Genomic DNA, 25,041 nt, shown 5'->3' with positions numbered 1-25,041 from the left:
GCTGGAGGTCCTCGTCTCGGACATCAACACGTCCCACTGCGGACTTTCTGGCTCCTGCTCCTGAGGATCCGCCCTCGTCTGCCCCGTGGAGCCATGGCCGAGTCCAATCCTCTTCGGGGCTTCCCACGCCTTCGCCGGGCCGCGGTAAGCTCGACCTCTCCGGGACAAGACGAGGAGGCAGGCGAGGGCTGGGGGACTGCAGCACAGACGAGATGCTTTGAACAACTATATAGAGCTGCGACAGAGGGCAGGGCTGTGCTGAGATTTAAGCAGAGGTTTGAATGTTCATTGTTAGAGAGAGCTTGTAGGACCAGGACATACTCAGGGTCCATGTGCTTGTGTCAGACAAACTGCAGGTGCTTCTATCTGCGGCTGTGCACTGCAGCCCTAAGTGCTGCAATGAGTAAAAAGTGATGCAGTTTTATATAAGTCTTTGGGAGAAGCTTAAAATAACTTGAGGCTTCTCAGCTTACAGTGACATTAGTGACATAAGTGCTGCAAGTAATCACAATATACTGTGCCAAACATACAGATTCTGCTTATTGCAATGTAGTGATGCCAAGGTGAACATGGAAGACATACATTATCTACAGACTTTACAGACAGGAAAACATTTGTGAGGATAATCATACTATGTTTCTGTCACTGTGACAAACTATCTTCCTCTCTGTGTCCTAGACGGTGGCTCTGACCTTGTTCTGGCCAGTAAGTTAGTGTGTCATGAGGCTATGAGGCATATTTGTCAGATGATACTCCTTATCCAATCACAAGAGGCGACAATGTGGCAATGACAACAGTTACCAAAAGCTGCTGTGACTTTGACAACATCCCTACGTCATCATTACAAAAAAGACTGATCCTTAAAAAGTTACTGACTGTTCATAAACAGAGGTATTCGACTTCTTGGGTCAGTCATTTGTTTTTATTTTGTCGCAGAGAGTCATTAGAAATATGAGCAATGAATTAGTCAAACAAGAAAGCGTTTTGGAATATTTCTCTTTGATTGCTGAGTGAATGTTATCTGTTCAATCACAGAAAATGCTCAGGGAGACATTTTTGGAGATGCTGACTTGCTGAGATAAGTGTCTGAATCTTTTCAGACATTTGTCATTTGGGATCCACAATAATTGCACAGTCGATTGCATAATTCGAGTTAATTTTTGCACTGTACTGTTTTCTACCTCATTACTTCATAATGAAACTGATCGTGTGGTTATAAAGAAGCAGGATTTCTGGCACTCACTTAAAGTCACCACTGACAAAACATGGAATTCAGTTCTTCTGTATATGATCTATGATGATAATAATAATAATAATGATGATATTTCAATTAAAAGGTGCTTTACAGTTGTTACTCTCTACACTTGGTAATGGTATGCTGCTCAGTTTCTGCCAGTTTCTGCCCCTCCGACCAAATTAGACTTAAATGAAACTGCTTTGCATTAGTCTGGTGTTTGTGGGTGGATGCAAAGTGCAGCAGTTAATGATGAACAGTTGGGGAACAGCAGAGTCAGCTGAAGCCTCCGACTGTCGATTTACACCGTACAGAGACTGTCTCTGAGTGATGCTAAGGCTGTGGTGATCTCTGCACTAACTCCACCAACACATGCAGCTGTCAGTGCGAGTGACACCTCTGTCTCCTCAATGCTGTTGAGGTTTATTCTCCCACAATGCACCGTTACTGTTGTCATTGTCAGTCTTATTGTAGCTCCTTGAAATATGATACATGTAGAGATAGTGATGTTAGATGGTTGTATCCACTGACCTTGCACACCTTTGTGAAACCCAACACTAAAAGCTGATTATTATCTTTCTTGTAGACGTCATTTCCTGGGAACCTGCACTTGGTTTTGGTGCTGCGTCCTTCAACTTTGTTCAACTCAGCCCCGAGTCCGTCCTCCAGCACCGACCTCGGCTTTCGCTTCAGCCAGGACGACTTCCTGCTTAAGATGCCGGTGAGTGAGGTTTTACTACAAAACACTTGATGTAACTGAGAGGTGTAACCTTTCCTTTTCAGTGTAATGTGAGACTGTTTTACGATCCTAATACTTGAACAATCCTTTTTTTTAATATCTATGCAAAGTTATTTGTCGTCTAGAACCATGAAACAGTTATGTTACTTTTACCACTGAAGTCTAGTTGTTGTAATTTTTAATCATTATTTATTTGTTTATGTATTTTTACACTAACCTGAAACAATCTACTTTCTTTAGAGCATTCTTAAGACCCACCAGGCATTAAACTTTGTATCTAAAGAAAAACATATTTTCAGTACTTTTTTTTGTTTTTTAATATTAATGTCCTGTGCATGCGGACCAGGTCGTCGAGGCACCTGCCTCTGACTGCCACCCAGTCCTCTTCGCACCCGACCCCTACGGATCCCTCTGCAGGTGGTGGGTCCACAGGAGGGCGGGCCCACGTCGTCCCTTCGGGCCGGGCCCGGCCGGGCCCCGTGGGCAGAGACCCGGCCACCAGACGCTCGCGTTCGGGCCCCAACCCCAGGTCTGGCTCCAGGGTGGGGCCCCGGCTGCGCCATGCCGGGCGACGTCACGGTCCTTGAATGTGTCACGTCCATGGGGGTCTTCTGAACTGCTCTTCGTCTGACCCGTCACCTCGGACCTGTTTGCCATGGGAGACCCTACCAGGGACATAAAGCCCCAGACAACATAGCTCAAACTCAAACAACCCCACCACGTTAAGGTAGCAGTTCACGGGGGTTGACTCGGGGTCCCCCCAGAACAGCTGGAGGAGGTGTGTGTGGATCGGGAAGTTTGGGCATCTCTGCTGAGACTGCTGCCCCCGCGACCCGGCCCTGGATAAAGCGGAAGAAAATGGATGGATGGATGAATATTAATGTCCAACTCTTACTTCATGTATTAATGCTGTTAGTTTTAATCAGCGTGTCAAACATGGGAGAAAAAAAAGTTCAGCTCAGTTCTGGGATGATACACTTTTGTTGCAATGCAAAACATTGTACGATACATAGGGCTATGGTTAGTAATATCAATAGTTTTGTGTCGGTAATATGATTCAGTATTGAGATATTTTGATGTATTCACACTTTGCTGAATTAACTATTTGAAAATGAAAGCGCATCATTTCTTCTTCACCACAAGTAATGCTGCAAAAAAGTTTTGTAAAAATAGAAATATTGTGTGTTTGTGTTTTGTGTCAGACCAAGTGCCTAACTGCACCGTGCTGACCTCTATTGACCTCAACCATTTTTGGTCCCGATTAACTGAAACCAGTGAAGTACAGCAGCCTCATTATTATGCCTGATGTCATACAACTCTTTGATACATTATTGTACTGCAGTACATGTATAGGGTTGCAATTATTGCAAAATTGCACTCAAAAGAAATGCAAAAAATAAAATAGTGTATGTATACAATACTAGTATAAAACAAAAGCTTAACGCAATTTAACACAAAACTATGTATTGTCCCAGCATTTAAGTTTGAGTAGGATAATTAAGTTTTAGGTGCAGAAGACAATTACTACCACCAAGTAAAAGTGAGGAAGGAAAACCTTCAGAGAGGCATTCATTGTAGAACAACATAAACATTTTTGCACACCTCGAAATAAAACATTAGTAAGTTAGCAACAAATGAAGTATGCAGTACAAGTGCTTGATGACATTGTTTGTTTGTTCTGTTTTTTATATTGTGTCTTTTTACATGTTTTACATATCGCACTGTGAGCTCTTTGCACATTTTTTCCCAATGTGGTTTTTCAAACTGCAAATGGCCAATAAATGAATCTGAATCTGTTGTTGCACCTCTCTCTTCAGGTGGTGATGCTGCGTTCTGTGGGCGACCTGCTCCGCTACATCGATGAGAACCACCTGACGTCTGAGTTCACGGGGAAAGTGCAGTACTGTCAGAGCGACTGGATCGTTCTCAGATCTGTGAGTCTCCTGGAGGCGTCTCTGTCGGCTATAACTATAACTATTGAATATTTATCTGTGTATACGGTCTACAGGCCATAGAGACCTTTGCGGTGACGGTGAAGGAGATCGCTCAGCTGCTGCAGGGCTTTGGCTCAGAGCTCTCAGAGTCCGACCTCCCCGATGAACCAGGAGCCATCGACTTTCTACTCCACTCACACATGAACCGATACAGGCAGATGAAGGTCACTTTGCTACTTGACTTAGTACATATTACGGTTGTCAAATAAATTGAAACCCAGGTCGCTTAGGTGTTTTCATTCATTCACCAAAAATACCTTTCTTACGATTATTCTGACCAGTATTTACTGCTATTTGGGTTAATTCCTAGTGTTTTATCGACATTTTGGCCATATGTTTTTAGGACGACATCAGAGGTGTGCTCAAAGAGGGACGTCTGCTGTTTTCAAATCTGGAAACTGTGAAAGCCTCTAAGAAAAGCACCGAAAACCAAAGTGAAATGCATGCAGACATGGAGACTGTACAGAGGTGCTTTTTCATTACAGTGTGTTGGCTAATTAGCTTCAGTTTCAATGACGATATAAAAATGACAAGCCGTGTGTTACAGACTGCTGGCTCAGCTCAGAGACATGGAGGAGGCCTTTGACGGTTTCTTCGAAAAACACCACCTAAAACTACAGCAATATCTTCAGCTGCTGCACTATGAAACAAACTTCCAACAGGTTAAAACATATCTGCCAACAAGAAATGTAATTGTCTTTGAAGTGCTATGATGATAATCCCTATCATTTTTGCAGATGGAGGAGACTTTAGAACGACTCTCGGCTCAGGAAAAAGGCATCAACTGTGTCGGGACGACTGTGATTCAAACTGAGCAACTTCTGAAAGATCTGGAGTTACTCAACACACAGGCCGAGGTCAGACGGGAATCTCACTGCTGCCACTGTAGACTCCCTTTATCACCTAAACCCATTGAACATGGATCATCAGTGTTTTATTCCACCCTGAACTCCAGTGTTTGTGTGTATGGAACAGGAGGAGATGTCCCGAGCGCACGTGCTGATTTTACACGGTCACCAGTTGGCAGCGAACCATCACTACGCTCTGGCCCTGATCATCCAGCGCTGCAACGAGCTGCGGCACCACAGTGACGTCCTGTCCACCGCGCTCCGCACCAAACAGGCCTCACTCACCCGCGCCAAAGACCTGCTCATCAGGCTTGAGGAGGTAACACTGCACCTGAAATTACAGACCAGCCACTTACATCACTTACAGGTTAGTGGTTAATCAGCTGATTGAGGCAATAGGTTCATGTGACAAGAGCCCACAGAGTTACATTGAGGTGGTGGGCAGCAAAAGGTCCTATACCATAGATTTAATAATTAGAGATTAGTGGGTCCCATTCAGCCCCATTCATTGTAATGGTCCCGAGTTGTCTGTGAAATTTACATGGCTGCTCCGTCACCTGTTACACAGTTCCTTTAAACGGCAAAAAGGCAGGAAAGACGGGTCAACTGGCTACGAGCCTCCACAGTGAAAAGGCTCCACTTTTTAGTGCTGATGTACAAAAAACAGGATCAGGGACGTGCACAGATAGAGCCCAGGTGGTGCTCAAGCACCTGCCCCTTAGCCCTGTGCCTTTTAAGTGCCCTTCTCAAGACCTGTTTTTTTCCTACCCAATATTGAAATACAGTTTTAATGCTCAACACCTTCAAATCACGCTTCATTCCTCCTCTGCCTCTCGAGCAGCGGCTGCGCTGACGCTCCTGATCAATAAGGGCAGCTGTGCTGTCCCCGTGTTTCCCCCGTTTGAGAAGATGATACAGCCCATCTCTGTGAGACACGGGAGATTATTAAGGGGAAAGGAAACAAAAGGGCCGTTGGGGCGAGAATGTCAGCGCCGCCGCACGTGTCGAGACCGTCTGGACAAAGTCAGCGGTAACAAGTCAGTAACTTTAGCGGTTCTGTTTGTCGCGCTATAAAATGTTCTGAAAATGAGCTGTAGGGCCTGGGCTGAGCGTAGACCAGGGCCAGAGCAGTGTGAGCTGAGCTGAGGAGACAGAAGGGAGAGGAGGAGAGAGAAGGTGAGGAGGTGCCTGTGTTCTGGACACTGTGCCTCTGTGGGAGGAGCACAGGAACACGAACAGCCCAGGATTGTTGTTGTTTAACATATTTTTGACATGGACAAAAATATCCGTGTCATAATATTGACAAACCAGATGTTTTAAGTGTAGGCTACAGTACATTTGCATCATTTATTTGTATTTGTGCTAGACTTAAGTGCAGAGCCTTGTGATAGTCCTACATCGTCCTTTAAAGTCTATGTAGTTTACTATTAGGTCCACATAATTGGACATTTTATGTTGCTGTGTTAATCAATGGTCTGTTAGTGTCACTAATTACAGAAAAATCACATTTTTTGTCTTTTTTTTGGGGTGGGGGGGTGGGGATGTGTGCCCTTTTGTCTTGGCTGAGCACCTGCCCCTCAAAATGTCTGTGCACGCCACTGAACAGGATGGTCAAAAATATGTAAATATATATATATATATATATATATATATATATATATATATATATATATATATATATATATATACGCATGGGTCATAGCGATAAAAAAAACAACTCTTTGGAGCCCGGCTTTTAAGCAGTGCTCGGGAAGGTCAAAGTGCTCATTGAAACGCTGTTTACCACGTGTCTTTTGGAGTCGCCCCTGGCTTCAGGGGGTGGTACTACAGCGCGTTCCTCGCCCATTGTCCTGCACCTACTTTTGTTTCCTGACAGAGTTTAGTTGAACAAGTTCATAGTCAAAACTCCTCCCCACAATCCCTAAGTAGTTTCTGAGCTTCAAATCTTACTGGAAGCAAAGCACTTAAGACGACACTCAACGGTCTCAGAATACACTACTACTACTACTACTACTACTACTATACACTCCTAATTTCAGTTTGCTATAAGGAAAAATAAACAGACACAATGGGTACAACCCCTTTAGCAATTCAATTGCAGTGTTTAGAGTACAATAAATGTACAATAAATTAAATGTACAATAAAGTACAATAACTGATTGAAGCAAAAACTGTTACTGCATACTGTTGAGTACATTTCTCCATGTTTGGATTGTTTATTGTTTATTACTGCTTTGGCTTCACCAGTAACTTTCCTTAATCCAATCTTTTTGAATATATCAAACAAAAACCTAGCCAGGGAGTTTGAAGAAATCAAATCAAACTCAAATGAAAGTGAAAACGTATTTGTTTGTTTTATAGTGACATATTATTTGAACCTCCCTGTCAACATGAAATCAGTCAAGTGTAGAGTCGATGCGGCTCTTGTGTGTTTTCGTGTCTTCACAGGCTCTGACATGGTGCGATGAAGGGGCTTATCTCTTGGCCAGTCAAATGGTCGATAAGTTTCAGACTCGAGAAGGAGCCCAAGAGGCGCTGCACAGTTTGAGCTATCACCAGGAGAGGGCGCCATCCGCAGTAAAAAACAGCCAAACCACACTCAGCCTGGAGTTCGAAGCCATACTCACCCCACAGCTGCAGGTAAAGGCCAGTTGCTGTTCAGTTTAAGTGTTTTGTAGATACGTGATAATATCCAAATCTAGTAATACAATATTTTCATTATGTCCCATTTTCCAAAATATTTTGCAAGGATATTGAAGAAAATAAAATTAACCCATTATAGGGCAGTCATTGAAATACTTTAAAAAATAAATAACTCAACTTAAGAGTGTTATTGGGGGATATAACGCAAGTGTATTTCTCTTGCAACATTTTTCAAAAATGTTCAGTATCATGCAGAAAATCAATGTGAACGAAGTTATCATATACATAGATTCATTGCCCTTTAAGGAGTAAAAAAAATACGAAGACTTATATATAAAATATACATAAAGTACTTTCAGGTTTCAGGGGTGCTGGTACTCAGGAGACGTTGTGTTTTGTGATATTGATGTTTGAATGATCAAACCTGCCATGGGAAAGAGTTTTTGTAATGTGATTGTGTCACATTGTTCTGTCACCTTCAGTATTGTTTTCCTAAAAATGTTACTAAAAACTACTAAAACCTTTGGCAACATAAAACCATAGTCTTACGATTTATTGGTTCTTTTGTCAAGAAAATACTGTAATGACTAATAGGTACAACGGGCATGTCCAAATATGGATAAAACTAATTAACTTTAGGTTTAAGTGAACAGGGCATATGATCAAATATGGTGCCTGCCTTTTTCATGCTGTAATTTCACTACGTCCTCCAAAACCAACACATATATCATCACCAAGGTTAGTTTTCAAGTTATGTAAAGAAATGTACCACGAATTTAGCCAGACTTGGGTCTTTTTCTGACTTCACAGAAAGCAGGAAGTTTAGAGCGCGACCGGTCTCTGTTGATTGGTCAGATGCCACAGTAGTGGGATCTGTGATGTAGGGTGATCTCTTCTGATTGGCTGAGTGAGGACTACATGCTTCTTTACTTTACTCATGTGCAGCAGGGATGCCAAATGTAAATTGTGTGGAAATGACCAAAAATAGTCACTTGCCCAAAAGAATTGAATGCAATCAAGAAAGCTTTTATTGACATTCCAGTAAACATCATTTTAATATTATTACTACAATGTTATAACAGTCAGGCTGTGGCCAGTTTTGTCTCTAATGTGCTGTGTTTTTCCCAGTCTCAAATCGCCATGGTGACGGAGAAGCTGAACTCCATGCGCTCCATGATCATAAACAGGGAGCAGTGTCTGAGAAGACTAGCCGATGTTCAGGTTCGACCCATTCAGTTAGTGGCTCCTCGTCCTGAGCCAGACCAACTGTCCCAGCGCGGCAAGTCCCCCCTCTTCTCCCCAAAACATGGTACGGCCCTTGTCTCTCTAACACAGTGCTTCTCAAACTGTGGAGTACTTCCTTCATCCCCATTGTACAATTTAAGTTATTTTAATTTCCTTTAAGATGTTACTTGGGACCTAAAGCCCGACATTACGTACTGTCTATGCTGTGGTTGGTCCGAGAAGTTTGAGAATCACTGCTCTAAAGCGTGCTGTCAAATATTCTGGTACTTTCTGTTTTTGTACACACCTGTGCTTCTGTTGGTGCAGGTGTCGACTTCAATGTCCTCAATTCCAAGTTTTCCTTTGACCTACTTCCGGGAAAGAGAGCTTTAAAGAAGAACAACAGCCAACCCAAGGTGTGTTCAAGGGATGGAGATTTGTTTGTATTCACATTTTTTACTTTCTTTCTGTTTTGTTGTGAACTTTCAACCATGTCATTCCCTCATCAAAGCAAACTTGATGTAGTAATTTACTTAATCCACACGGTTTGGAGAACTCCTGTTTACTGCTGCTGTTGCTGTAGTTCTGTTCGTCGTAAATGTTAAGTCGCAGGTAAAATTGTCCTCAACAGTTTTAAAGGCCATAATCCAACATGAGTTCTGAGTTTTGCTTTTAACTTGTGTTCAGCCCCATAGAGTCACTGTCTGTACGTAGATATTATTTCAAATTATAAAATGTAAACTATAAAGACCAGATCCATAACAATGCTTTTAAGCCTCAATTATGTGTTATATGTCCATTAGGAATGGGAATTGATACGTTTTTATTGATCAATGCCATGGACGATAATTTCTCAATAAGATTGATAATCAGTTTTTTTTATCGATTCCGATTAATTAAAAATAGGCTATAAATTATAATATCTGCTTCTTGTGGTTTTTATTTAAACAGGAGAGCTAATAAATTGACCCATTAAGACACAAACATCCTGTCATACAAAGCCTTTTTAAAAAAGCTAATGTAAAATGGTTATTTACTAAGGGGATTTAAAGCTGAAGCATTTACTTCAGAAGCAGACACTCATTTCTCTAAAACGTTCATTTGATTAATTAAACAGTGTTAACAATGATGCGTAGAGGAGAACATAGAAGGCTTCATCTTCATCTGGACATTTTTTAATTTTTTAGATTTTTTAATATAAAAATGTTGAGATGAAGATGAAGCCTCCTGTGTTGTATCTACCTGGAGGACATGTTTTGTTGGTACTGAGGAGGAGCTACATCGAGCACATGAACAGGTTTTCTTACCTATCTCTCTCCCTTCCTCTATTTTTATGAACGGGGGTCGAAGGATTTCCTCGTCAGCTCTTCTTCAGAATGAGCCGAGCGAGCGCACAGAAGCACGTGTTTCAGCACGTGCACATTGTTTTGGTTTCACGGGCCAGTTCCAGTCGACTGAAGAACAGTTTCATACACCAGGCTATCAGGAAGCTGAACTCCCTCCCTTCCCTACCCTCCCTGTGCTTCCACCGCTCACTCCCCACCACCTGCTCCATGACAAGAGCAAGAGAATTAACTATTTCTATTCATTGTGACATGAATTGACAAATAAAACTCTTTGAATCTTTGAAGTTCGTAGCAGCTCTACTTGTAAAACCGGTTCTTGTTCCCATCCCTTATGTCCATGGCTCATCGCATGTTTAGAGGAAAAATAAAAACAATTTAACCTTGATCCTTAGTGCTTTCCTCCTGAAGCTAAACTGTACATATTTATGTCTTCATATTTCCACTTGTATTTAGAAACTGTATTGACCCATGTTTTACAGATCGAGGTGATGCACGATTACCAGGGAAACCGCAGCTGTTTGTACGGAACAACCTCAGAGACCGACTCAGAGGCGGAGGACAACCCAGAGCAGGTCACACGGTAATTTGACTTTGACCCCTGACCTTAAGCCATTTTTAACAGATTATATCAATCCATCAATGTATTGTTGTAAAGCCCAATATCACTGTGATATCAGTCGACAACATGTCTCTTATTGTTGCCCTTTTCTCTCCATTTTCAGTCACATCATAAAGGAGCTGATTGCCACGGAGAGGGTCTATGTGGACGAGCTTCTCTCTGTTCTCCTGGTGAGATCAAATAAGATGATGTTGCATTTTTATAATGTGTGATTTATCGCTCGTTGTTCGGGGCGGGACCTCTGCTGCCCCGGGCCATCTGTTAGTTTCCTTGTTGTGAGCATAGTAATGAATCGTTAATTATACATCCAAGAATCACTGTTTCAAGTTCGCTTTTTTTCTATCCCTAACTAGTAATTCTGTTTTGAAGCGCCAGTAAACATCATTAATTAAGAGTAAATACTTGCCTTTTCGCCGACGCCCAGTCCAAGTGGAAGAGCAGGGATGAGAAAGGAAGATTACTTAACTGCTTAGGGAGTTACATAATCAATGTGACAAAAAAGACAAAAAAATGACGAAAAAAGACAAAAAAATGACAAAAAATGACAACAAAAAAAAGACAAAAAAAATAACAAAAGATGACAAAAAATGTGACAAAAAATGTGACAAAAAAAGACAAAAAAAGACAATAAAAGAACAAAAAAAGAACAAAAAATGTGACAAAAAATGACAAAAATGACAAAAAAAGAACAAAAAATGTGACAAAAATGTGACAAAAATGTGACAAAAAAAGACAATAAAAGAACAAAAAAAGAACAAAAAATGTGACAAAAATGTGGCAAAAAATGACAAAAATGATAAAAATGACAAAAAAAAGAACAAAAAATGATTTAAAAAAAAAATGACAAAAAAAAGAACAAAAAATGACCAAAAAAATGACAAAAAAATGACAAAAAATGAGTGGAAAAAAAAAAAGATGGAAAAAAATCTGATGACGTGAGGAAAAAAATCCATTTAGATGAGTTTTGTAGATCTTAGCTTTCAAATGAGGTGTTACACTGGCCTACAGGATTTGGGTAAAGCTGAACTGGAGAAAATGCTCTCGGTTCAGGCGGGAGTTAAGAGGTTAATAAATAGGATTTATGCACAGAAAAAGTATTTTGGGGGTAAATTTTGTCCCTCAGCACCCCCTAACTAAAATATATATCTTCCCACGGCTCTGTACATAATGTAGTTTAAAGTTGTATAATGATCTCTGCTTTCTAAATGTGCCCGTCTCGCTCTCATGTGTGTGTGTCTTTGCCGGGATTAGGGCTACAGGGCAGAGATGGAGGACCCGTCAGTGTGTAACCTGCTCCCCTCAGACCTGCGTAGCCAGAGGGACGTCCTGTTTGGGAATATGCCAGAGATTTACCAGTTCCACAGCAGGCACGACACACAGACTGTTACTCACATGAACAAACACACACACAAACACTCAGACAGCACTCGGACACACGCTGAGCCAAGCTGCTACTGAAACGCTCCCCTGTCGCTGCTATTTTCTCTCTTGCTCTCCACTCAATGTGAAACAATACAATACCAATGCATAAAACTGAAACATGAAACATGGATTCAACTGCTTGTGGTGTTGTTACTGTATTATATCACCGTGTTTTTCTCAACTTCTTCTGTAGGATGTTCCTGCAGGACTTACAAAGCTGCCTGGAGACGCCGGAGCGAGTGGGGGGCTGCTTCCTCCAGAGGGTGAGAGAGATGGGGCTCTAATCATAACTGAAACTAACCGAACCAAACATGCAATAGACACAAAGTCTTTAATATAAAATCAAAAAAGCTACAAATATGTTATGAATAGAGTACGGGATGGAAAGTCATAAAATGAATGTTACTGTAGAAATATGTGGTGTATGTGGTCGCCAAAATTGTCCATGCACTAAATCCATATAAAAATTAGAGAAAAGAGCTGTGAAACAATGGCGTTAGCTGCTGGGACTACTGGTAAATACAGCTAGTGTACTATAGGGTTCAAATGCTTTTTAACCTCTTAGCCCCCACCTAAACTGGCCACATTTCCTCTAGTTTGGCATCACCCGAATCTAAAAGCTTCTTGAGAAGAAAAAGTGTCAAAACATCGATTAAAAACAAGACAAAAATGTGACACAAATATAACAAAAAGTATCAAATGTAAGGAAAGTGCAACAATAAAGCAATTATTCAAAAAGTAAAAAAAGTGAGGAAAAGATCAGTTTTATCAGTTTTTTAGCTTTCAAATGAGGGTAAAGAGGTTAAGTGAATGATAAAGGCAATATTTAACCATTTAGAATTGCCATGAGTTTACTATTAAGGAATTGACTTGGAAGACACAATCCCAATCGCTCTATTTTATAGGTGCATTCGTTCTATTTTTAGTTCTTACATGTCACAAAAATGTGAAATCTAAATGAGCTTGTATTATTATTATTAAATTATAGATTACATTTGTATGGTTCCTGTGTTGTGTGTCTTTGAGCAGAAGGATAAATTCCAGGTGTACGAGCGTTACTGCCAAAACAAGCCCCACTCAGAGTTACTGTGGAGACAGTTCGCAGACCTGCCTTTTTTCCAGGTATCTAAAAAAAATCACTCACATCTAGATCAAAACTTTCAAGTTCATGAGAAACATTTAAAATCTCTCAAACATGTCTCTGTGCCTGCAGGAGTGCCAGAAGAGGCTGGACCACAAACTGGGTCTAGACTCGTATCTTCTGAAACCGATCCAACGACTCACCAAATACCAGCTGCTACTTAAGGTCCATGTTTTGTTTTGACTTTTAGCTGAAAACATTTACAGTCCTCTTTACTATGATTGCAACTTGTCTTAAATAGAAAACTGTTGTGACTAATTTACCAGCTCAACTGTAGCACCATGGTAGTGTGAATTAAAATAACTTTATTTAAGAAAGAGATTGCCATGCTGTATAAATCCAAATGGACAAATGAACAGATGCAAAGAAGCTATTCTGTATCCACTTTGGCCAAAGAACCTGGCTATTGCTTTTCTTAAAAACATGACGCCAGCAGGATTATGCTGTTACAGAGGCACTGCACCGACAGAGATGAATGACCACAGAGCCGAGTGTAGGTGGTTTTCCTATCGCTTTGAGTCAGCATTTCACTTCGCCACTTGTTCTGTATTGAGTTTTATAATTGTGCAACAGTATAAAATAACAACATACTCTCCGACTTGGGTTGCACAATAAATCATCAAGTTCTTGTTATTGCAATGTTAGCATTAACGATATCCATGAGAGCAAGTATAGCCTTATCACAAAGAAGGATGCACGGAACTTATATTGCAGAAAATATAAGAACATTTCTGACATTGTTGTGTAAGTCAAAATAAATGCACAGTGATCTTCTAGAATGCAATGATATATACATATGGCTTATGGTCATATCTGTAATTACTAGTCTGAGCCTGGCCGCATGACACAAACACTGACATAAAGACCTTTTCAGCAAAAATAAACCAAGCAGATTTGTTTTTTAAATATACAATAACATTTTGTGGTATTATTAAATCACACAGGTGTTAAAGGGTGATAGAACGTAATAGCAGAAGATTAATCTGGATCAGGGTTGAGTTCAAATTAGTGGATTTTATTGTATTTTCTCAAAAGAGTAAATCCTCTGTAGTTATAAAGGCCTCTGCCCTCCAAATCATCTGAGACAAATTGCTGCCTTTCATCAAACCTCATCATTTCTTCCTGCTGACATCCTTCAGCATGTCCCTGTCCCTGATTCAGTACCTGGAGTCAAACTGAATTACCTAAAGTGTCTTGTCGCTGTGTGTCTGATGTGCAGGAGCTGCTGAGGCACTGCACAGAGGAGCAGTACCGCTGGGAACTGCAGGAGGCGCTAGACTCAATGCTGGAACTGCTCAAATCTGTGAACGACTCCATGCATCAGATCGCCATCACAGGATATCAGGTACTGATCAACATGTTTCTCTTTTGGGGCTGCAATTTGAATTACCTCAATCATTTAATTGGTAAAATACAGTATCTGTCTTCTGAATCAATGGGTTCCTAGTTAGTACAAACCCTAGCCCTGCTGTTTAGATAACATTATTGTCCTGTTTGGGATTTGTACTGAGGCGACCTGTCAGGAGCAGTAGGTGACTGTAATGCATCACCCTTTGGGCCCATCTCCTGATCTTGAACTACAGTAGGTTTGGTCAGTACCAAGCTGGAGGTTTTAGTCTGTTGTGCTGAGTTGATGGATTGGCTGAATTAAACCTAGACTCAAGACTCGGAATTGAAGCCGGGACAAAAACATTTTCTACTCAGAGGTTGCTGAGAAGGTCTTTAGCACCACAATTTCTGCAAATGGGATCACAATAGGAGTGTTGAATGTGAATAATTATTGCACTCTGAATTACTGCACTCTGCCTGCATCTGTGTTCGGATGCAGTTTTAAATGCAATTTTAAACATCTGGTAAATAGCCTTCATAGACAGACCAATGTTCTTGTGGTGAGTAAATGGAGTGGGGTTGTCCAGTAACCCTTCCCGTTATAATCCAGCCATTAATATAATGGTGTTATGTTTCACTTTGCATTGCTCCATTTGGGACCAGGATTTATTGCTACACACAGCACAGACCTATTAAATGTTGTGTATAATTTGTCTCAATTATCCAACAAACATCAACAGCATATCATTTATCCCTCTCTCAATGACAATAGACATAAACATAATTGTACAGGGTTGAAACACTGTTTATAGAATCCTGCAACCTGTGAGGACGATGTATAACATAACAATAAGAGTTTAGACCACATTGTCACGAACATCTCCATATGCTACATGCACCACTGTATATAGAGTTATGGTGATGCCTTGTGTGTGGGCCATTTACCAGTCCTCACATGTCCCTTTATGCCTCTCTCAAGGACAGTTCAGCAGTTTCAGGTGTTAGTGGCCCATAAATAACCATCATATAGTATTTTATTGTAAATTATTCTGAATGTAAAGCCGCCTGCATAGGCTCCTCATCTATATCCTATATTTTCAGCAGTAGTTGGCGACTGGCATATCCACCATCTATCTTGAATTTAATTTTGAAACGGTTTATTGCTTTTGCTCTGGTGCATAAAGGTGTCACATCCATTCAATTCTTTGGGGTCTACTTCATTACACTTAATTCTGTTCCGGTTCAGGCAAGATATTAAAGATAGTTTCATTGTCAATTCATCCAGATGACTCATGCACCACTACACACTATTCTTAACTTCGGTGGTCACTTCCTGGTTACCTCGGTCTCCAGGGCGACCTGAGTCAGCTGGGCCGCGTGGTGATGCAGGGCGGTTTCAGCGTTTGGATCAGTCACAAACGGGCCGCGGTGAGGATGAAGGAGATGGCCCGTTTCAAGCCCATGCAGCGACACCTGTTTCTGTACGAACACGCCCTGCTCTTCTGCAAAAGACGGGACGAGGACACGCCGGACCGGACGCCCTTCTACAGCTTCAAATCCTGCCTCAGAGTACGGGCTTTAACTCATGTTTCAATGCACTTCGGGCTCCCAAAGTAGTCATACTCCATTTACTCCTATAGGTATATGTTATCTTTTTATTCTCCAACAAATCTACATTGTGAAAGAAAAACAGAGACACATGGGCACTGCTGTGTGTCTAAATATAGTGCATGTTCCTCCAGTGCAAAACGGAAAGTCAGAGGCTAATGGAGTATTTCAGGTAGTGCGGATTTGATACGCTACATTTTTAAATACTTTTTCTTTTCATACCTGCGGTGTTTGCAGATGAGTGCAGTCGGCATCACAGAAAATGTCAAAGGAGACGTGAAGAAGTTTGAAATCTGGTACAGCGGCCGCGAGGTGGTCTACATCGTTCTGGTGAGTGAGCAACCCGCCCGTTTCCTCTCTTATTATTCTAATACCGAGCTTTCCATCTGGTTTAGGCGCCCTCGGTGGAGGTGAAAATGACCTGGCTCACAGAAATCCGCAAAATCCTCACAAACCAGAAAAGACTGCAAGGTAAGTGATGCTGCAGGTTGTGTTTTAATTCGTCACGCTGTAATTTAAGACTGCGTTATAAATTCTTCCTTTTCAGATGAGTCTTCTCACTCAGGTGCTGCTCTTTCAGATAGGTACGTCACCCTGCATGGCCTCTTTTGATCTTTTGATTGTCTGGTGCATGACAGGATTACATAAAACCAACCATGTCCAAGAAGCAATGGCATAAAACAGAACATTTTCCATCAATAACATACTAACATACAGACAGCACGGTGCTCATGAGAGTTCAGAGAAGTTTATTTAGACTTGGTGGTAAACTAGATTATCCTTTTCTCTTCAGTTTTGTCAGAGAAACAGAGCATTGAAAACATTAAAAGAAACAATGAAAAACAGGCCTGCAATCACAAAGACCTAGAATATTCTCTAAACAGCATTTATAATGACGTACATTCAAATCATTCAACACAGAGCTATTTCTATTTCCTGCGTGTTCCTCAACATGCTCATTTAGTGGTATGATTGCCCCTGCACCAATGCTTTATGACACATTCTGTATGGAAGAGTAAGTGCCTGCTCTTTGTCTGGTTTGATGTGTATAATGTATGGCTGTAATTTCAGCGCTATAATGAAACAATACGGTATAGAAATAACGTACTCACGTGAACAGACGTTGTGTAATGGAAAAGTGTAAGGCAGGGGCTTAGGTCGTCTTGTGTTGAATTAATTTTATTTTACCTATGAGTGAATGTCAGTTATGTATTGGTTTGTCTGTTTCTCAGTGTGATTGCAAAAAAGTCAAACAAACGTAGTACTACACAATAGTTAGAATATATTGGATCCTGATTGGTATCTATCAAAAACTATTAAACTATTAAACTATTAAACTATTAAAAACTATTGTAATCTATGTTGGCAGAAGCTGACAGACAGACGACCCACATGGCATGTGTAATAACAATATACAGATTGTAAATGTAGATCTTTTTCTTTAAAGTGACACATTCATATATTACAGCTCCTCTGATCCCCTCCTTTGAATCAGGGGCTGAAATATATGTGAATTCTGTTGGTTTACCGAATGCCTTCTTGTTTTGTGACTCGTTGGACCTTTTTTGTTTTTGTTTGTTTGGTGTTTGCTTGTTGTGCGTTGTTTGTTTGTTTGTTTGTTTCTTGGGGTGAAGTGCGTCAGACATGTGTGTGTCGTGGGTCGAGCCGCCGGTGGGAGGCTGCTCAGCGTGTCTCCATGTTCCTCACAGCTCCACGGCGACAAGCCACGCCCATCGCCACCAGGGGGAGGAGTCACAGCACACAAGCCCCGCCCTCACCGACCCTGTGGTTCACTCGCCCAGACGCAGTGAGTGTATCTGAAATCAACTACAACAACTACTACTACTACTTAAGTACAGTTTTTTCTGGACTAGGACTGGGCACTGTTACATTTTTTACGTTGTTCACTCATTAATTGTCCGTGAGAGTAAATACTACGCTGACAGAAAAGACAAAGGGAGAGAGGGATATTGTACATCCAATGACACAATGGAGATATTTTCACTCAAACTTCGCTGTTGTAAGCCCGCAGTTAGTCCCAATCGTCCCGTTAGTACTTGTATTTTCCACAGAGAGACTACGAAAAGGATTTATTAAGGTAAACAAGTTACTTAGTTCTTCTTTGACGATGCTTTTTCCGATATCTATAAAAATTATGTCACCTAGAACCAGAAAACAGAATAATATTGTTTGGAAGATCTGCAAATGTAAAATATCGGGTTCATCTCCACTGTCAAGAAATGTTTGAAAAATGAGAGAAATTGTAGCAAATATCAGGGAAAAATGTGTAAAAAATAAATAAATAAAATGGGGAGAAAATGGAGTAAAAAAAAGGGAATAAATTGGGTTAAAAATGGGGGATATAGTGAAAATATTAGTGAAAAAAGAGCTAAATTAAGGGTAAAAAATTGTGAGCGCAAGAAAAATATGGGGCAAAAAAGAGAAATCAAAATTGTTGTTAAAAATGGGAGAAAAAAAAATAAAAAATTGGTAAAAAAAAAAAAAAAAAGGGTAAAAAATGGGAATCAAACCGGGTTAAAAATAGGGAAATATGGGGGGAAATAGGGAAAATATTAGTAAAACAATGAAATGAGCAAAAATGAGGCAAAAAAAAAAATGGAAAGGAGACAAGTAATGGGGTAAAATAAGAAAACAAATGTGTAAAAATGAGGCAAACACTGGGCAAAACACTTTGAAAAATAGGAAAAGAAGAAAAAAAATTGGGGAAAGCTGAAACAACCAAGTCACTTCCTTTTATCCTGTCCCTGGACCAACAGCATAAAAACTTGGATCTAAAGATTTAATATTTTTTCGGTATATCTGTATTCAATGCTTTCACACTTTCATACGCTACGGTGTCAGGAGGTTGAGCTAAGATGTCCTGACTGCCCTATCCACACACACTTCCTCTAGCTCTCCTGGGGGGATCTCGAGGTGTTTCCTAGGTCTGGTCATAGTGGCCAGCTAAGAAACGTTGTCTCGAACCACTTCTCTTGACACACGTTATCCTATCGATGAGGGTGCGCTAGGCAACCTTACGGCGTAAACTCATTTAGTCCGATTGTATCAACGATCTTGTCATGACCCAAATCTCATGACTGTTGGTGAGAGTCGCTGCAAAGATTGACCAGTAAATCGAGAGCTTTGCCTTTCAACTCACTGCCTTCTTCACTGTAACTGTGTGATACAGCGACCGCATCTGCACCCAGTCACCTGTCAATCTCACGCTCCATCCGTCCCTCGAGATTTAGTAGTAGTAGTAATATATCAAGTGGAATGTTGTGCCAAGTCCATTACCGGTTTTCATAAACACTGATAATAGTTGGATCAAGTAAAACTAAATGAACGTTAGTCATTTATAAAAAACAAAATTGCTGAGTCATCAAATTTCAATCACATCTTTCTTTCTTATCTATAATTATGCACTTGAAGTTTGAAGAGGAGTTGTTGCTATGGCAAAAAGGCATGTGCTTTAAAGGGAAAAAAACTTGTTAGTGCTGCTGTTACAACCCTTTATTACACAGTGGTTTAATGGAGGATCTGCAATTCACATAATGGCCATTTAGTGGTTTCTACTCTGCCCCACGTGAGGCCTTCTGGGACGAACACTACCATCTACAGTCCAGGGCAATTACATTGTATACCTGCACAATTAACTTGAGCTTCCTCTAACAAGCAACTTATAAAGTTAAGCATAAATTATGTATTAATTTACAGTGTATTGAGCTACATAACTATAGCAATAAAACCACTAAGCAATGAAGTCATGTGTCGAAACTACCTCTCAAACGCCCCTGTTTAGTCCTTTCTTCCACTCTACACAGTCACTCTTTCATGCTGAAGTGTGAGTGAAGTGTCTTGTACAGCGATACAGTGTCTGTATGCAGACACAGGAATTTAACTGGCAACTTCCAAGTCAGATATTGTTGTTTGTCTCTGTGTCCAAATGCTGTGTGTCTGGCCTCGATGTGAAAAAAACAAAAAAACAACAACTTCACCTTATTCCGGAAGTTTATTGTGCCCGCCCCTTTTCTCCTATCAATTAACATGGAACTGGAGAAGTCCAGATAAAATCAGTCACTACACGAAAACACAGCCGTTTTTTGGTCGCGCAGAGAGACGTTGCAGTGCTGACTTGTTGGTGCAAATGAACATTGGACATTTTAGCGGCGAAAATGGGGCAGGGGCACAGGGCAGCTGTGGCTACAGTAGTCGCTTACCACCACCGAGTGTGAAGTGAATGAATAATTCAGTGTAGCAGAAACCTGTGACACAGGCTTGTAAAACGCAATTCAAGTGTAAGCCGTTTTTATGAGGCTACAGTCCTGTCAGGCTCATTATTATTCATTGATTGAAAAAGGTTTCCTCAATAAAATTTTCCCAATGAAATATTATATACAAATATACAGCATATTTTACTGGAGCTTTTGTTTATGGACCCCCCGGCGATACACTCCCAATATATATATAATTTTGGCCCCCATGACATTTACTTGGAGACCCCTGGTGCAGTGTATAATCAAAACAAACCACAACAAAAACAAACGAGTCGAATAGAAAGTTCTATCTCAAGACAAAGCCATGTTACTCTTTTGCAGGCTGGCCGGTTGCTCATTCTGTAGCGATTTGCGAGGGCCTTGAGGACTGGGGAGCTACAGACCTCTCTGCGATATCTGACTCTGATGAGGAAGAACCTGCACCACTCGTGAGTTTGAATATATATACTGTCTGTGTGCCGAGGCAGAAAATGCATTCTTTCTGTGTGAATTTACTCTCCACCATCATATGAATGTTCAAAAAATATGTTCTGTGTTGCTTTTCTCTTCAGGTGGCGGGACGATACAGGGTGATGGTGGAGAGCAGCATGGCGAGCACTGATGACATCATTTTTAACTGCGGTGATGTGATAGAGCTACTGCACGAGGGGGTATCTGGGCTGTGGTGAGACTTTTCCTTCTCAAAAAATCCTTACAGAGTTGGCCATAATTGTTGAGCGCTCCTTTACAATCGTTTGCTTCATCTTGGTTTACAGGACGGTGAAGAACATCAGTCGGGGAGAGCAGGGGCGCGTTTTGCCTGAAGACTTGCACAGGATCCTGGGGGAGAGCTGCTGAGGCCAATGGAAAAACCCAACACTGCGGCACCTGCTTTAATCAGAGCCATCGTTCACGCGCTTCCTCCACAGACTCCCATCCTGCGGCTGAATGTAACGGACTGAAGCACACAAGACCAGTTTGTATCATCTTCAGAAAGAGTTGAGCCTCTGTTTCTATGGCACATTTCCAGTATTTGTCGCTATACCACAATAACTGAGAGAAAAGACGACTAATGACTTACCCAAATTCCTTCAACAGTCATGACTTTTTGAAGAATAAGCTAAGAAACCTATTTTGCTGTCAGTTTTTGTAGTTGTTGCAGTTATTTCAAATGCAGCTTTTATAAAACAAAAAGGGGAAACAATTAGAAGAACTTTTATTGGAAAATGTACTAATTTCACCATGTATTCTTCAAAGTCCATTTCTAGAACTTTTTTTTTTTTTTTTTAAATGGTTGCTCATTTACGTAAAGAGAGTAAAGAGAGGGGCACTTATTTCATTCCGAGTGAAAAATACTCACAAAAACATGCATCCACTGTGAGCAGCCTCAAATTTCCTAACTTTGCAGGAAGCTGGTCTCCATGGAGATGATGTTGAGCAAACATTGAGGATCAAATACATCTTCCAAATTCTTTACTTCGTAAACCCATTAGGCAACAATCATTTCCAGATCATCAGGAGCATGTTTGGTGTTGCCGACATGTCCTTTTTTTTTGCTGTTTCGTAGTGTGGCTTTATCTTCCACCGGTGAATACTATTTTCCAATTAATTGAGTTTTTTTGAGTTTCTGGAAATGTCACATAGAATATTTTCAAGATTGTGTAAAGCACATGTGAAAATCATTTGTTTGATCCCATTTGCCATGAGAAAAAGGCCTTATTCTACACTGACAATGGACATTAGTTTACATTAGACATATATTATATTATTTTGTAAATACATTGTTGTTTATTTATTGATTGTTCCTGTGCCAAAGGGATGATGTTATGGACCTAAGTCTTCCTTTGTCTCAAAGCCAGCTGTTCGCATGTCAGGGTTGAAAGTTTTGATACTTTACATGAGAATATCATTTATATTTATGCATTTTGACTTGTTATTATAGCATATATTTTAACCTTAACTTTTAAAGCCACAGAAAAGCCACATTGCATTTTGTTTCTGCTGCATGAATCTGAGAATGCCTTATTTGCGCTGCGCTATAGTTTTGCACAAAAGGGACACATCTCAACATAGCTGTGAATCGTTTTGTCCTGTAAACAAAAGCCGTCCATTCAATTCGACGTATTTCAGGATTACCACATCACTGACACTGCAGACTGAACAGCCAAGGAGCAATGCACTAAACCTGGGTCAAAGGAAATTACATAAACTGCCTGTATTTGTCTAAACTGACCAGACTCTGTTAAATGCTTACAATTGTCTGAAAAAAGTGGTCAACTACACTGCCACTGCCTGCATTACATTACATTACAACTGTGAATATGTAAAAAAGGAATAATAAGCTGAACTGCACTTAACTCACATCATTGGACACACTTGTTGTAGCTAAACATCTCTTAACAAAGTACAAAAACCTACAGAGCCATAGAAATGTGCTTTATGAACAAACTATAACCCACTTGTGAATAGTTTAGTAACAAATTAGTTTTATAGTGTTTCAAACTACTGATATTTGGTCGTAAACACCATACAATCACATTAGCTCTTGCTTTACTGTAACTGTGTCGAGCTACTCTGTATTTTCCACCAAACCAATGGTGTTTGCTGCTGCTTCTGCTTCTGCTCATTTTGCACTTTTTGATATTTTGGATCATTGTTGAGGCTGTATTATAATGCATAATGTATATGATTATTTTCCCAAATATAAGCACAGAGATAGTTTGAACTACCTTGACTCGTCTCTTCTTTTCATTTGTTTTCTGGGAGTGTCCAGCCCATGCTCTGCACTGATGTTCTTGTACACTGTGCCAGCCACTTACTTAAGCCTATCCCTGCAGTTATGTGCTGGATTGTACTATTTGCACAGTCTACATCTGAGGTCTTGTCTGGTGTGGTTGATCTGAGCCTCTATTGCTCTGGTGGACCTTCAGTGTGGTGTATATAGTGGTGAATTACATATAAACCGATAAATCCAGGTGGGGTTGAAGCTAGAACTGAAATCGCAGGTGGTTCAAAAACATGAATAGTTAATGCTTCACAAGGATGCAGGTCCAGTGGATAAAAGCAAGGCAGACTAGAGTAATAATCAACATCTGAAATGGTAGATGTGGGTAAATTCTGTGGGTAAAATGACACATATAAAGCAGAGAGACTGGGTCAGATAGGGCAAGCAAGTGGTGGCAAATCTAACTCCATCGTGTGCGAGCGTGTCTTTACTTGAAAAAAGCTATGACTTGACTTGACTTGACCCCATGACCAATTGACTTGGACTGACTTGGGACTCGGACCTTCATGACTTGGACTTGACTCGTGACTTGCTCCGGCCTCAGCTGTGCTATGCAGGCCAGCTGTTGTGAGCATCACTGTGACAGCATACCTCCTCTGTCTGTAAGCTGTAAAACATTCTTATAAACAACTATACGTATAATCACTGCGACAAACTGAAACGTTAAAAACATGTTCGAAAGGTTAATGAGCTTGATCCACAATTATAAGTTTAAACCTCAGCCATAACCCAAGCTCACTAACTGAATCCATTTTCTCTTTGAACAAGAAAGGTTATTCCTTGTTAATATATTGACCTGTACGATATGTTTAGAAACTCCTTGTCAAGTGCTGGATTGGACAATAATGATGTACAATAACAAGAAATGTATCAGTAGAGACTAAACTGTATTAAGCTTTATTGAATTTGACACGGACATAATATGCAGTGTAGAGAATATAGTGTGTGCCTGTATCACAGTTTTGCTTGCTTGGTCCCCCCCGTGTTTGCCGTTTTGAACCTTATCCCTGTTTTGTGTGCGATCCATGGATAGTACTGGGCCATTCGAGTGTACACCCCATATTTCCCGTCTTGGGCACACTCCTCGCCCCAGCTTACAATCCCGGTCAAAAACCATGTTCCTTTGTATTGGGTGGCATGAGGTCCTCCACTGTCCCCCTGACATGAATCCTTTTGGGCGTTGGCGTACCCCGCACAGAACATGTAGCGGGTGATCCTCTCCCTACTGCTCTGCTTACACACGGTCCGCTCGACATAAGGCACCTCTAGTTTTTGGAGTTTGGTGGCTTCGGGACCCTGGAACCTTATCCTACCCCAGCCCGAGACCAGAGAGGTGCGGGCATCCCGTAGGACTGTCTCTAAGAAGTGCCTTGGCCCCAGACAGATGGGTCGTCTGCGGTCGGACAGCACCACCGGCACCTCCAGCCTCAAGAGGGCGATGTCATGGTTGTAAGGGGACTGTCTGTAGTTGTAGTTTGGATTGATGATCTTTTGGGACACGTTGTGGTCTCGCTCCTGGCCGTCGTCTCTGAGTACATCATGCTCACCTGAAATCAGAAACCCTAATATCAGCGGGGCATTTGATTGATCTTTTGGTCAGGTTGCAGACTGAAAAATGTACAGTAAAAACGGATTGGTGGTGCAACGGGGTGTAGATTCTTACCCACTCTAATGAAGAAGTTGTCTCTGATGCTTATTCCGTCTTTTTTTACGAGGCAGTGTGCTGCGGTGACGACCCACACGTCACTGAGCAAAGAGCCTCCACAGAACGGCAGAGCTCTTCCCTGACGCTGGTCCATCAGAGCAACCTGGAGCAATAGGAAAGAACATCACAACTGGGCTTTACATGCCGC

At 41.0% G+C, this 25,041-nt stretch overlaps 2 protein-coding genes across 4 annotated transcripts in view; one reads left to right on the top strand and one right to left on the bottom strand.

Moving 5' to 3' along the window:
* Positions 1 to 8: 8 nt before the first annotated feature.
* On the top strand, positions 9 to 21,662 carry mcf2b (MCF.2 cell line derived transforming sequence b). Of its 2 annotated transcripts, none has more exons than XM_079565744.1 (26): positions 9 to 144; positions 1,821 to 1,955; positions 3,791 to 3,907; positions 3,982 to 4,131; positions 4,311 to 4,435; positions 4,515 to 4,629; positions 4,705 to 4,824; positions 4,943 to 5,134; positions 7,264 to 7,455; positions 8,587 to 8,767; positions 9,010 to 9,098; positions 10,508 to 10,608; positions 10,751 to 10,817; positions 11,899 to 12,014; positions 12,263 to 12,332; positions 13,099 to 13,191; positions 13,283 to 13,375; positions 14,430 to 14,555; positions 15,893 to 16,108; positions 16,385 to 16,477; positions 16,543 to 16,618; positions 16,695 to 16,731; positions 17,857 to 17,954; positions 20,746 to 20,852; positions 20,976 to 21,088; positions 21,180 to 21,662. In XM_079565744.1, exons 1-26 carry the CDS (start codon positions 94 to 96, stop codon positions 21,259 to 21,261), a joined length of 2,955 nt encoding a protein of 984 aa, XP_079421870.1. In that variant the 5' UTR covers positions 9 to 93; the 3' UTR covers positions 21,262 to 21,662. The 2 variants fall into 2 exon arrangements, with proteins under 2 accessions (XP_079421870.1, XP_079421869.1); XM_079565743.1 differs by having other exon boundaries at positions 17,782 to 17,954.
* Positions 21,663 to 24,137: 2,475 nt separating this feature from the next.
* f9b (coagulation factor IXb) overlaps positions 24,138 to 25,041 on the bottom strand; it is a 33,481-nt gene continuing 32,577 nt past the window's right edge. For both annotated transcript variants that reach the window (XM_079565753.1, XM_079565752.1), the window contains exons 7-8: positions 24,852 to 24,996; positions 24,138 to 24,735 (exon numbers count right to left, since the gene is read on the bottom strand). In XM_079565753.1, the coding sequence (XP_079421879.1) occupies positions 24,143 to 24,735; positions 24,852 to 24,996 (738 nt within the window). In that variant the 3' untranslated portion in view covers positions 24,138 to 24,142. The remainder of the gene's footprint in view (positions 24,736 to 24,851; positions 24,997 to 25,041) is intronic.

The sequence above is a fragment of the Gobius niger genome, assembly GCF_951799975.1.
Source record: "Gobius niger genome assembly, chromosome: 11".
Lineage (NCBI taxonomy): Eukaryota > Metazoa > Chordata > Actinopteri > Gobiiformes > Gobiidae > Gobius > Gobius niger.
The sequence above is the reverse complement of the archived record's forward strand: the minus strand, read 5'-3'. Positions and strand labels throughout refer to the sequence as shown.